Raw genomic sequence first — 14,286 nt, 5'->3', positions numbered from 1 at the left:
TCTTCAAGTTTATTGTCTTTTCAACAACATCAGATCTGCTATTTAATCCATACACTGAGTTTTAAATTTTAAATACTATACATGTTTATGTCTAAAAGGTATATTGTTCCTTTTTCAAATCTGCTGTTGTTATAATGTATTGTCTCTTGTTCATTGTTTTTGCTGGCTTCTCTTACTTGTTTAAATGTATTGAAAGTAGTTATTATACAATGTCAGAAAACGTCAATCTAAAGTCTCCAAGGTTTCCATTCTATTCTCCATCATTCTGCTGGCTTTCTCTCATTATGATTGGTGCATTTTTTACTGGAGTTATTCATTATGATAATAATGTTATCTGTAGAAACTCTTTGAGGTCTAGAATAAACCTCACCTTTGCCAAGTGTGGGATCACTTTAAAATTCTGTTTCACTTTTAAAAATGTCAAATGTATAGCATGAAAATAGAATGTGAATCCATATAAAGAGTGGGTATGGTTAGACATTTTGTTACAAATTTCCCTGTCTTATACCCAGTGCCTAAGTTGGTACAGGAAAGTTTCAGTGCTGTTTCCTTTACTGGTTTACTTCTCATCCATCTATACATTGGGAGTAATCTTTAGTAGGAGGAAATTTAGTTTTACTCAGAGGTCTCCTGTTAGAATCCTATGTTGGTCAGGCTCTAGGCTTTGACTTTTATTCTCCATGATCCATGTAGCTGTCAAGGTAAAAGCTCAAGGTCTTCAAGATTTAGCATAAAACATGAGGATTAAATCTGGCATTGGCAGTCACACCAGAATTTCTGCTTTTATTTTATTTTTTTTCACCTCTGCAGATTCCTTCCTTTCATGTCAGCACAGTTGTGCACTTTAAAAGGGTTCTAAAAGAAATTCATAGAAATTTAGGGTTATTTAGGGTAACTAATCCTTATACCATTTACTGATGGAAACAAAAATACTCTCCAAGTAAAGCTGACATTGAAAATATTCAGAAAATGATAAATTTTTTGGTCTGAAAATCTCTCTTAAAAGATTTTCTATTATCTCCCTATAGTAGACTGTCAAAACGGCCAAATTCTTCATTTCTCTGTATTCACATTATTGAAATCTCATGTTGCATCTCCTCCCACAAAAATCGAAGTTTATTTTCCATGATCTTGAATCTGGGTTGGCCATTTGACTTGTTTTGGTCAGTGGGACATTAACAAGTATAACACAAGGTGAGGCGCAAAACGGTCTTGCTTACTAAAGCCTGCTCTTTTGTCACATTTAGAACTCAAAGACTACCATGCAAATGAGTCCAAGCCAGTCTGCTGGAGGACAAGAAGCCATATGGAGGTACTCAGGTCAACAGCCTGCCAACCACTGCCAGCTGACCCATCATATCATTACAATGAGGTGAGGAGAGATAAGCAGAGCCAAGTCAGATTGGAATAACTGCCCAGCCAACCCAGAGAAACATGAGCTAAATAAAAGACTGTTTTAAACTATTAAATTTTGCCTTAAAGCAAAAGAACAAACACAATCTCTTAAGAATATAACTGTAGATTCATAGCTCAAACCTCCTTATAACAATTTTATTGTTATTACTCTTTGTCCTGTCTCAGTTTCTGGGGATGTAAAAATGGTCACACACCAAGATACTCTCTTAGGTCAACTAGTACTAAAGGGGTTTACCAATTCTCAATATAAAATACCAACCACACAGAACTTTGCCAAGATGGAGTAGAAGGACAAGAGCTCACCTTCTCATGAAAATACCAAGACCACAACTAACTGTTGAACAACTACCGAAAAAAAACCACTGGAACCTACCAAAAGAGATATCCTACATCCAAAGAAAAGAAGAAGCCACATCAAGATGGTAGGAGAGGAACTGTTGCTAAGTCGCTTCAGTCGTGTCCGACTCTGTGCAACCCCATAGACAGCAGCCCACCAGGCTCCCCCGTCCCTAGGATTTCTCCAGGCAAGAACACTGGAGTGGGTTGCCATTTCCTTCTCTAATGCAGGAAAGTGAAAAGTAAAAGTGAAGTTGCTCAGTCGTGTCCGACTCTTAGCGACCCCATGGACTGCAGCCTACCAGGCTCCTCCGTCCATGGGATTTTCCAGGCAAGAGTACTGGAGTGGGGTGCCATTGCCTTCTCCAAGGAGAGGATCAATCATGATCAAATCAAACCCCACAGCCCCTGGATGGGTGAATCACAAACTGAAAAACAATTATATCACAGAGTTTCTTTCACAGAAGTGAAAGTTTTGAGCCCCACATCAGGATCCCTAGCCTGGGGGTCTGGCATCAGGAGGAGGAGCTCCCAGAGCATCTTTTTTTTTTTTCTGAATCATCAGTTTAATTTCATGAACTGGTCACATGTGACACATTGCCAGACATCATTAAAATTTTTAGCAAATTACACTGAACCACTTTTTTCTAGATGATTATTTAAAAATTTTTTAATTTTATATGTAGATAGAGTTAACATCTATCCTTCTGAAACTCTTCAATATACCACACTAACAAACTGGAGAATAAAAACTTTATGATTACCTCAGTAGCTGCAGAAAAATCTTCTAATAAAATTCAACACCCACTTATGATAAAAACTCTCCAGAAAGTGGGCATAGGTGTAAGCTTCCTCAACACAATAAAGGCCACATATGACAAACGTACAGTTAACATCATATTCAACAGCGAAAAGCTGAAAGCATTTCCTCTAAGACCAGGAATAAGACAAGGATATCAACTCTAGTCACTTTGATTCAATACAGTTTTGGAAGTCCTAGCCATGGCAGTCAAAGAAGAAAAAGAAATAAAAAGAATCCAGATTGGAAAAGAATAAAACTGTCACTGTTTGCAGATGACATGATACTATACATCAGATCAGATCAGTCGCTCAGTCGTGTCCGACTCTTTGCGACCCCATGAATCACAGCACGCCAGGCCTCCCTGTCCATCACCAACTCCCGGAGTTCATCCAGACTCACGTCCATTGAGTCAGTGATGCCATCCAGCCATCTCATACTCTGTCATCCCCTTCTCCTCCTGCCCCCAATCCCTCCCAGCATCAGAGTCTTTTCCAATGAGTCAACTCTTCGCATGAGGTGGCCAAAGTATTGGAGTTTCAGCTTTAGCATCATTCCTTCCAAAGAACACCCAGGGCTGATCTCCTTCAGAATGGACTGGTTGGATCTCCTTGCAGTCCAAAGGACTCTCAAGAGTCTTCTCTAACACCACAGTTCAAAAGCATCAATTCTTCGGCGCTCAGCCTTCTTCACAGTCCAACTCTCACATCCATACATGACCACTGGAAAAACCATAGCCTTGACTAGATGAACCTTTGTTGGCAAAGTAATGTCTCTGCTTTTCAATATGCTATCTAGGTTGGTCATAACTTTCCTTCCAAGGAGTAAGCGTCTTTTAATTTCATGGCTGCAGTCACCATCTGCAGTGATTTTGAAGCCCAGAAAAATAAAGTCTGACACTGTTTCCACTGTTTCCCCATCTATTCCCCATGAAGTGGTGGGACCGGATGCCATGATCTTCGTTTTCTGAATGTTGAGCTTTAAGCCAACTTTTTCACTCTCCACTTTCACTTTCATCAAGAGGCTTTTGAGTTCCTCTTCACAAAATCCTAAAGATGCTACCAGAGAGCTGTCAATACTATAGCTCATCAGTGAATTTGGTCAAGTTTTAGGATACAAAATTAACATGCAGAAATATGCATTCCTATACATTAACAATGAAAGATCAGAAAGAGAAATTAAAGAAATAATCCCATTTACCATCACATCAAAAAGAATAAAATACCAAGAACTAAACCCAGCTCAGGGGACAAAAGAACTGCATTCTGAAAGCTGTAAGATACTGAGGAAAAAAATCAAAGACGACACAAACAGATGGAAATATATACCATATTCTTGGATAGGAAGAATCAGTATTGTGAAAATGACTATACTACCCAAGGAAATCTACAGATTCAAGGCAAATCCCTACTGAATTACCAATGACATTGTTCACAGAACTAGAAGAGAAAAATCTTAAAACTTATATGGAGACACAAAAGACTCCTAATTGCCAAAGCAATCTTGAGAAAGAAAAATGGAACTGAAAGAATCAGGCTCTGTGACTTCAGACTGCACTACAAAGTCACAGTCATCAAAACAGTATGGTATTGGCACAAAAATAGAAATACAGATAAATGGAACAGGATAGAAAACCGGAAATAAACCCATGCAGCTATGGTCAATTAACTTATGACAAATTGACTACACAATATCAGAAAGACAATCTCTTCAACAAATGGTACAGTGAAAACTGGAAAGCTACATTTAAAAAGTGAAATTAGATCATTCTTTAACACAATACACAAAAATAAGCTCAAAATGGATTACAGACTTAAACATGAGACTGGACATTATAAAACTTTCAGAGGAAAACATAGGCAGAACATTCTGAGATAAATCACAGCAATATCTTTTTCAATCCATCTCCCAGAATAATGGAAATAAAAACCAAAATAAACAAATAAAACCAAATAAACAAACGGAACCTACTTAAACTCAAAAGTTTTTGTAGAGCAAAGGATGATCACAAACAAAACAAAAAGACAATTCACAGATTGGGAGAAAATGTTTGTAAATGATGTGACTGACAAAGCATTAGCCTCTAAAATTTATAAACAGCTCATGATGCATAACAGCATCAAAATAAACAACTCAATCAGAAAATGGGCAGAAGACCTAAATAGACATTTCTCCAAAGAAGACATACAGATGGTCAAGAGGCACATGAAAAGATGTTCAACATGTCTAATTAGAGAAATGCAAACCAAAACTAGAATAAGATATCACCTCACACCAGTCAGAATGGCTATCATCATCAAAAAGAAAAATCCACAAACAATAAATGCTAGAGAGTGTGTGGAGAGAAAGGAGCCCTGCTACACTGTTGGTGGGAATCTAAACTGGGACAGTCATCATGGACAACAGTATGGAATTTTTTAGTTTTGTTTTTTCCTTACAGAAGGAAAAATAGAGCTACCAGATGACCCTGAAATCCTACTCCTGGGCATATATCCAGAGAAAAACATAATCCAAAAGGATACATGCACCCCAGTGTTCATTGCAGTGCTGTTTACAATAGCCAAGACATGGAAGCAACCTAAATGTCCATCAACAGAGGCATGTATTAAGAAGATCTGGTACATATATATAATGGAATATCACTTAACCATTAAAAAGAATGAAATAATGCCATTTATGGCAACATGGATGGACCTAGAGATCGTCATACTGAGTGAAGTGAGTCAGATAGAGAGGGAGAAATATTATATGACACTCTTAAATGTGGAATCTAAAAAGAAATGATACAAATGAACTTACTTACAAAACAGGAAGAGAACCACAGACTTGGAAAACGGAACTTATAGCTGCCAGAGGGAGGGGTGGGGGAAGGGATAGTTGGAGAGTTTTGGATGGACATATGTACCCTGTTTTGTTTAAAATGGATAGCTGACAAGGACCTACTGCTCAATGTTGTGTAGTGACCTAGATGGGAGGTGAGTTTGGGGAAGAATGGCTACATGTGTATATATGATTGGGTCCTTTCGCTATTCACTTGAAATTGTCACAGCATTATTTGTTAATGGACTATACCTGAATACAAAATAAAAGTTTTTTTTTTTAAATGCAAGAAAAAAGTATTGTCAAAATGACTATACTACCCAAGGTAATCTACAGATTCAATGCTGCTGCTGCTAAGTTGCTTCAGTCATGTCCGACTCTGTGCGACCCCACAGATGGCAGCCCACTAGGCTCCCCCGTCCCTGGGATTCTCCAGGCAAGAACACTGGAGTGGGTTGCCATTTCCTTCTCCAATGCACCTAAGTGAAAAGTGAAAGTGAAGTCACTCAGTTGTGTCTGACTCTTTGCGACCCCATGGACTGCAGCCCACCAGGCTCCTCTGTCCATGGGATTTCCAGGCAAGAGTACTGGAATGGGGTGCCATTGCCTTCTCCGATGCAATCCCTATTAAATCACCAATGGAATTTTTCACAGAACTAGAACAAAAATATTTAAAATTTGTATGGAAACACAAAAGACACCAGATAGCCAAAGCAATCTTGAGAAAGAAAAATGGAGTTGGAGGAATCAGGCTCAGACTTCAGACTATACCATAAAGCTATAGTCATTGAAACAATATGGTGCTGGCACAAAAACAGAAATAAAGATCAGTAGAACAGGATAGAATGTCCAGAGATTAACCCATGTACCTATGGTCACCTAATCTAAGAAAAAGGAGGCAAAAATTTACAATGGATAAAAGATAGTCTCTTCAATAAATGTTGATTGGAAAACTGGACAGCTACATGTAAAAGAATGAAATTAGAATAGTCCCTAACACCATACACAAAAATAAACTCAAAATGGATTAAAGACCTAAATGTAATGTTGGATATTATAAAACTCTTAGAAGAAAACATAGGCAGAACACTTTCTGTCATAAATCACAGTAATATCTTTTTCAATCCACCTCCTAATGAAAATAAGAACAAAAATAAACAAATGGGACCTAATTAAACATAAAAGCTTTTGAGCAGCAAAGGAAGCCATAATCAAAATGAAAAGACAATCCTCAGAGTGTGAGAACATATTTGCAAATGAAGCAACAAATAAGTGATTAATCTCAAAAATACACAAACAGCTCATGTAGCCCAATATAAAAAAAAAAATCAAATAAAAAAAATGGGTGGAAGAGCTAAACAGACATTTCTCCAACAGCACTAATTATTACAGGAATGCAAATCTAAACTACAATGAGGTGTCACCTCATACTGGTTAGAATTGCCATTATCAAAAAATATACAAACAATAAATACTGGAGAGGGTGTGGAGAAAAGGGAACCCACTACTCTGTTGGTTGGAATGTAAATTAGTGTAGCCACTGTGGAAAACAGTATGGAGGTTTCTTTAAAAAATTAAAAAATAGAACTACCCTATGATCCAGCAATCCCAATCTTGGGCATATATCCAGAGGAAACTATAATTCAAAAAGACACATGTGCCCCAATGTTCACTGCAGCACTATTTACAATAGCCAGGATGTGGAAGCAACCTAAATATCCATTAACAGAGGAAACAAAAAAGAAGATGTGGTAATATATACAATAGACTATTACTCAGCCATTAAAAAGAACCAAATAATGCCATTTGCAGCAACATGGATGGACCTGGAGATTATTATACTAAGTGAAATAAGTCAGGCAGAGAAAGACAAATATCATATAGTATCACTTCCACACAGAATCTAAAAAAATAATATAAATGCACTTTTTAATAAAACTGAAACAGACTCACAACCTTAGAAAACAAACTTATGGTTACCAAAGGGGAAAGGTTGGGGGGGGGGTGGGGGATAAATTTGGAATTGACATATAAACACTATTTTGAGTTTGGAATTGACACATGCACACTACTATATTTAAAATAGATAACCAACAAGGACCTGCTGTATATCACAGGGAACTCTACCCTATATTCTATTATAATCTAAATTCTAAATGGGAAAAGGCTTTGAAAAATAAGATATATATATATATATATATATATGCACATATATAACCGAAGTACTTTGCTTACACTTGAAACTAACAAAACATTGTAAATCAACTATACTCCAATACAAAATAAAAATTAAAAAGAAAACCACATAATTAAAATATATTCCATATAAGCTTCCATAGATAAATTAAGGAATATGTATATGAAATTTATTTGCTCAGTGAAGAGTCCAGTTAGATCCTGGGGAAAGAAATCTGGGACTTTACTTGATGGCAGAGGAAGTCAATCTCAGATGCATGAGGCTGAGGTTAGTAGTACACACCAAAATGAAAAGATCTGACGGTTTCAACTGACCTTAAATTCAATATATATCAGTGGTTCCTCAGGAAGTTAACTTAGTATCAGTCACATTAAAGAAATGTAGTCCTTGCTGTATTTGGTAGACCTTTAGGAATGATAGTGACACACTGGAAAGAATCAGGGAGGAAGACTCTAGGATGATTACACAAGTTGGAATCAATTCAGACGAAGCCCAGTTTCAGGACCTGCAATATAATCGGGTGTGGGAGAGGCTTGACTGCAAGCATGTGTAGGGCAGCCATGGGGAAAAGCAATCACAAAGAGCTCATAAAACCCCATGAGGACAAATCTAAAATCAGCAGTGGAAGTTACGACTTAGAGGTCAAACATGCCCTAAACCCAAAGGCCAGTCCAATATCAGAATGGCTTCTCTGTGGAATAAGAAGCCTGGAAGGAAAGTTCAAAAAGTGGAGGCTGGAGTGGCATTAGTCAGGGACATGTGGGAGGGAGGGTGGCCTGCTTTGAGAGGGCCCACAAGGCTCCTTCAGCCCAGTTCCTCTTTTCCTGCCACTAGTGAGCCTTCTTTGGGAATGCTTAGCTTGCTTGAGCAAAGGTTTAATGAATTATCCATGGGTAAGCTGTCACAATTAGAGGTTACCCAGCATCTTGCCTGGAGAATCCCAGGGACGGGGGAGCCTGGTGGGCTGCTGTCTATGGGGTCACACAGAGTCGGACACTGAAGCGACTTAGCAGCAGCAGCAGCATCTGTCTGCTCCCAAATTACAAACCTTACTGAAGATGTATCTTCTCCCTTGTTAAACCTCACCTCTGAGGACTCTCACCCTTATCTCAGAGCCATGCCAAATTTTAGCCATGACAGTTTTGCCCTTTCATTGGCTCTCAAATTGATTTATAGGCACAAACCAGGAGTCTTCTCACATGTGTAAAGTAAGCTTGCAGGATTGCCATTTTCCTTCTGGGTGAGCACTTCCACTCCAGGATCTCCAGGCTCCCTCTCCCACCCTGTATCCCACATCCCTTACTCTACCCTCTCGTCTCATGCCACACTGCTGAAGAGAGAATTCTTATAGCCAGCTCAAGGAAGGTCTTTTTAGGCCTCTGTAGGTATCTTAACTGCCTATGTTTGTTTGTTCTGCCTGCCCTGTGGCATGTCCTGTGGTGAGAGTACGGCCAGGAATCTGAGAAGGCAGTTGGGAGACTGGGCCTCCTACCTTGACAGGTGAAGCATCTGATGTGGAAGTGGTTATTGTGGACACGAACCACCTCCCCTTTGCAGGTGTCTCCACATCGGTAGCACTGGATGACATTGGAGCTGCCCCGGGGACTGTAAGGATTCTGCTGATATGGAACTGTAGAAAGAAACAAAGAGATCACCATCCAGAAGGCTCTTTTCCTTTAAAAAGTCTGCCATAACACACGATTATAATATTAACTGGCAGAAAAAGCAGAAAGGGTGAGCATGATTAGCAAAGTACCTTTAATACATCATTAGGCTGAGTATGCCAAGCTAAGAGATCTTTAAAAGGTGAGTGGCATTAAGACAAGAGTTTATAAATCTACTTAAGCAGGCAGAGACTTCTGAGTGAACATAACCTTTTCTTGTAATAATAGAGCCCAAATTCACAAATGAAAAATAAAAGACGAAGTAGAGTATTGCAAGATAAATGATCCAGAAATACCATTTCTTGGGAGATCTCTGGATTAATACCAAGCTCCAAAGGGAATTTAGGTCTTGCCATTGACTCATGGGTCTTGAGGAAAGGGGTGGCTGACTGCCTCCAACTAGTCTTTCTGTTGAGCAAGTTCCAGCTCTTCTCTGCCTCTCAGTTTACACATCTATGAAATGAGGATGCTCAATAGCGGCTGACTTTCTGAAAAAAAAACGGCACTCAAGTTGGAAGGAGGTTGATGACGTGACTTACCTTACAACTTCCTTTGAATAGCACTTTCCATAACATTGAGAACCTTGTCAAATGTGTGTAGTTGGGGGAAAGAGCTGGTGGAGACTATAAAGGGGCTGAAGTCACTGGGATGGCAGTGCTATGGTCAGCATTTGACGATACTGTAGACCTGCACTTGCCTTTTGAGGCTACTGATCTCTTGCTTAGACTTTCTCATAGCTCCTTTTCTAGATTTTCTTTCCCTGGAATATACTTTGCATGGCCACTCTATAAACTGGTCATCTAGTATTTAATAATGGTAGGAGCCTGTCTAGAACACAAGTTTCAGGGTCAGAAGGGATATTGATAGCTGTCTGGTCCAACCTCTATATATAAACTGTTGAGACAACTTTGGGAGTGAGGAACCCAATCTTCTCTTTTGGAGGAAGCCCCTAGGGGTCCTGGGGAAAGAATCACTCAACTCCTCAATTCTTACTCAAGGCTGAAGTAATTGTCCACAAATTTATGCTCATATCCTATTAGGAGAAGGCTCACTCTTGTCCTAATTTTAAGGATGACCACTTGATTGGAGGGGAGGGGAACTGGTGTCCGTCATTTAGACGTGTAGACTTTCTGGCTAAACTCTGAATAAGCATAAGTTAAAACTGTACTCAAAGAAATTTTTAACTGCCAAGGAACCTAAAGAACACCTAGATCAAGGGTTCTTGACCTTGTGTGGTAACTGTTTTGTCTGTTTATTGAAATTTGAGTCTTTTATTCTTGGCACATGGAGGACTACACGTAGTGTCTTGCTTGACAATGAAACGTGAATGAAAATTGTGTGTCACTTCCAACTGGAAGCCCTGGGAGCCAGTATGGGATCTGCCATATTGCCTTTCCCATAGCCCAGCGACCAGTGATATCCCAGATGGTGTGCAGGGTGCAGCAGCTTGGATTCCTGATGGAGAAGTCCTGGAGCAGAGCTCTAAGCTAACCCAGGATGAACGTCGATCGTGAGCAAGGAGGAATTTTTGTTGTCATAGCCTCTAAGGCTTTTTTTTTTAACTGCAGCATACCCTGATACACCTGATATCTAATATTTCTAATGAAACATAAAATTTGGTGTTATACACATTATACTATAGTTTTCTTCAGATTCTCAAAGATGATCTCCACAACTGATCTCATGTTCCTTACACTTTTTGAAGACAAGGAACAGAAATGCCGGACTTTCAATTACCTCCCACATCTTGAACCATAAGTGCACTGAAGGGCAAAAAGCTGGTGGATTATCCCTGAAACTGCTAATACTGACAACTTTTATCTGAGGTGGGAGAATAATATCTTTCCTACAGTCTTTTTCTCAAGAAGTTTATGCCCTTTATTTAAAGTTTCTTTTTCCTGTCTTAAATTTAAGACAAAAGTTAAACAAGTTAGCTAGTTAACTAAATCATTAATTAACTCAGAAAATGAGTTAATACATGTAAAGCATTTAAAAAGTTCATGAAATACTCCACAAATATATTTCAGGGCTCCACTGGTATCTTGACCATCATATCCTCCCCAGAGCTCAGAGCAATCCTTTCCCACTCCCATAAGGTCCACAAACATTCTCCTTGGTCTTATTATTTTTTTTTGCTTCTTTTTCTAATTCCTGCTCAGTGTCCCCTGAAAAATATTTCATTCTCCCATCTCCCCCAAATTTGTGAGAAAAATATAGATTCTGTTTATATAAGCAATGTAATGATCTACTATTGCTGAGGGAAATAAAACTGTGAGTCTGAAAATAAAATAAGAAAAAATAGTATCATCACCACCATCAATGATGAGAGCTCTTGAAAGGATCCAAAAGTTCCTCCAGAATCACTACACAAATTTCATCTACCTCTTCTCTGTTTTTTAAAATGTTTAATCTATTTTTTTTCGTAGTCAACAAAAGAGTCCAAAATGTAGTACTTGGGTGCAATCTCAAAAATGACACAATGATCTAGGTTTGTTTCCAAGGCAAACTATTCAATATTACAGTAATCCAAATCTATGCCCCAACCACTAATGCTGGAGAAGATGAACTTCAACGGTTTTATGAAGACCTACAAGACCTTCTAGAACTAACACCAAAAAAGATGTCCTTTTCATCGTCAGTTCAGTTTAGTCGCTCAGTCGTGTCTGACTCTTTGTGACCCCATGGACTGAAGCACGCCAGGCTTCCCTGTCCTTCACCAACTCCTGGAGCCTACTCAAACTCGTGTCCATTGACTTGGTGATGCCATCCAACCATCTCATCCTCTGTCGTCCCCTTCTCCTCTTGCTTTCAATCTTTCCCAGCATCAGAGTCTTTTCCAATGAGGCAACTCTTTGCATGACGTGGCCAAAGTATTGGAGTTTCAGCTTTAGCATCAGTCCTTCCAATGAATACTCAGGACTGATTTCCTTTAGGATGGACTGGTTGGATCTCCTTGCAGTTCAAGGGACTCTCAAGAGTCTTCTCCAACACCACAGTTCAGAAGCATCAGTTTTTCAGCACTCAGCCTTTCTTACGGTCCAACCCTGACATCCATACATGACTACTGGAAAAACCATAGCTTTGACTAGACGGATCTTTGTTGGCAAAGTAATGTTTCTGTTTTTTAATAGGCTGTCTAGGTTGGTCATAGCTTTTCTTCGAAGGAGCAAGCATCTTTTAATTTCATGGCTGCAGTCACCATTTGCAGTGATTTTGGAGCCCCCCCCAAATAAAATCTCTCACTATTTCCATTGTTTTCCCATCTATTTGCCATGAAGTGATGGGACTAGATGCCATGATCTTTTCATCATAGGTGACTGGAATGAAAAAGTAGGTAGTTCAGAGTTAGGCTGGAGTAATAGGCAAGTTTGACTGTGGAGTACAAAATGAAGCAGGGCAAAGGCTAACAGAGTTTTGCCAAGAGAATGCACCAGTTATAGCAAACACCCTCTTCAACAACACAAGAGATAACTCTACATATGGACATCACCAGATGGTCAATACTGAAATCAGATTGATTATATTCTTTGTAACAGAAGATGGAGAAGCTCTATACAGTCAGCAAAAACAAGACTGGAAGCTGACTGTGACTCAAATCATGAGCTCCTTATTGCAAAATTCAGACTTAAATTAAGGAAAGTAGGGAAAACCACCAGGCCATTCAGGTATGAGCTAAATCAAACCTATGATTGTACAGTGAAAGTGACAAATAGATTCAAGGGATTAGATGTGATAGAGTGCCTGAAGAACTATGGACGGAGGTTAGTGACACTGTACAGGAGACAGGGATCAAGACCATCCCCAAGAAAAAGAAATGCAAAAAGGCAAAATGGTTGTCTGAGAAGGCCTTACAAATAGCTGAGAAAAGAAGTGAAAGGCAAAGGAGAAAAGGAAGGATATACACATCTGAATGCAGAGTTCCAAAGAATACCAAGCAGAGATAAGAAAATCTTCTTAAGAGAGCAATGGAAAGAAATAGAGGAAAACAATAGAAAGGGAAAGACTAGCAATCTCATCAAGAAAATTAGAGATACCAAGGGAACATTTCATGGAAAGATGGGCACAATAAAGGACAGAAATGGTATGGACCTAACAGAAGCAGAAGATATTAAGAAGAGGTGGTAAGAATACCAGAAGAACTGTACAAAAAAGGTCTTAATGACTCAGATAACCACGATGGTGTGATTACTCACATAGAGCCAGACATCCTGGAGTGTGAAGTCATGTGAGCCTTAGGAAGCATCACTACAAACAAAGCTAGTGGAGGTGATGGAATACCAGCTGAGCTATTTCAAATCCTAAAAGATGATGCTGTTGAAGTGCTACACTCAACATGCCAGCAAATTTGGAAAACTCAGCCATTACCACAGGACTGGAAAAGGTCAGTTTTCATTCCAGTCCCAAAGAAGCAATGCCAAAGAATGTTCAGACTACCACACAATTCTGCTCATTCCACTTGATAGCAAGGTAATGCTCAATATCCTTCAAGCTAGGCTTCAACAGTATGTGAACTGAGAATTTCCAGATGTACTAGGTGGATTTAGAAAAGGCAGAGGAATCAGAAATCAAACTGTAAACATCTGTTGGATCATAGAAAAAGCAAGGGAATTTCAGAAAAACATCTACTTCTGTTTCATTGACTAAGCTAAAGCCTTTCTGTGGATCACAACAAACTGTGGAAAATTCTTCGTGAGATGGGAATACCACTTTACCTACCTCCTGAGAAACCTGTATGTAAGTCAGGAAGCAACACTTAGAACTGGACATGGAACAATGGACTTGTTCAAATTGGGAAAGGAGTATGTCAAGGCTGCATACTGTCACCCTGCTTATTTAACTCATATGCAGAGTACATCATGAGAAATGCTGGGCTGGATGAAGCACAAGCTGGAATCAAGATTGCAGAAGAAATAACCTCAGACATGCAGATGATGCCACCCTTACAGCAGAAAGTGAAGAGGAACTAAAGAGCCTCCTGATGAAGGTGAAAGAGGACAGTGAAAAAACTGGTTTAAATCGCAACATTCAAAAAATGAAGATCATGACATCTGCTC

At 39.1% G+C, this 14,286-nt stretch overlaps 1 protein-coding gene across 8 annotated transcripts in view; it reads right to left on the bottom strand.

Annotated features, from left to right (window-relative positions):
- ABLIM3 (actin binding LIM protein family member 3) overlaps positions 1–14,286 on the bottom strand; it is a 136,747-nt gene that overhangs the window by 79,846 nt on the left and 42,615 nt on the right. For all 8 annotated transcript variants that reach the window (XM_086412364.1, XM_086412356.1, XM_086412359.1 and 5 more), the window contains one exon: positions 9,061–9,198. In XM_086412364.1, coding sequence (XP_086268490.1) covers positions 9,061–9,198 — 138 coding nt within the window. The remainder of the gene's footprint in view (positions 1–9,060; positions 9,199–14,286) is intronic.

This window comes from Bos grunniens, chromosome 7, assembly GCF_055505025.1.
Source record: "Bos grunniens cultivar Pamir isolate PY7600 chromosome 7, Bosgru_T2T1.0, whole genome shotgun sequence".
NCBI lineage: Eukaryota > Metazoa > Chordata > Mammalia > Artiodactyla > Bovidae > Bos > Bos grunniens.
This window is presented reverse-complemented; position numbering and strand designations above follow the sequence as displayed.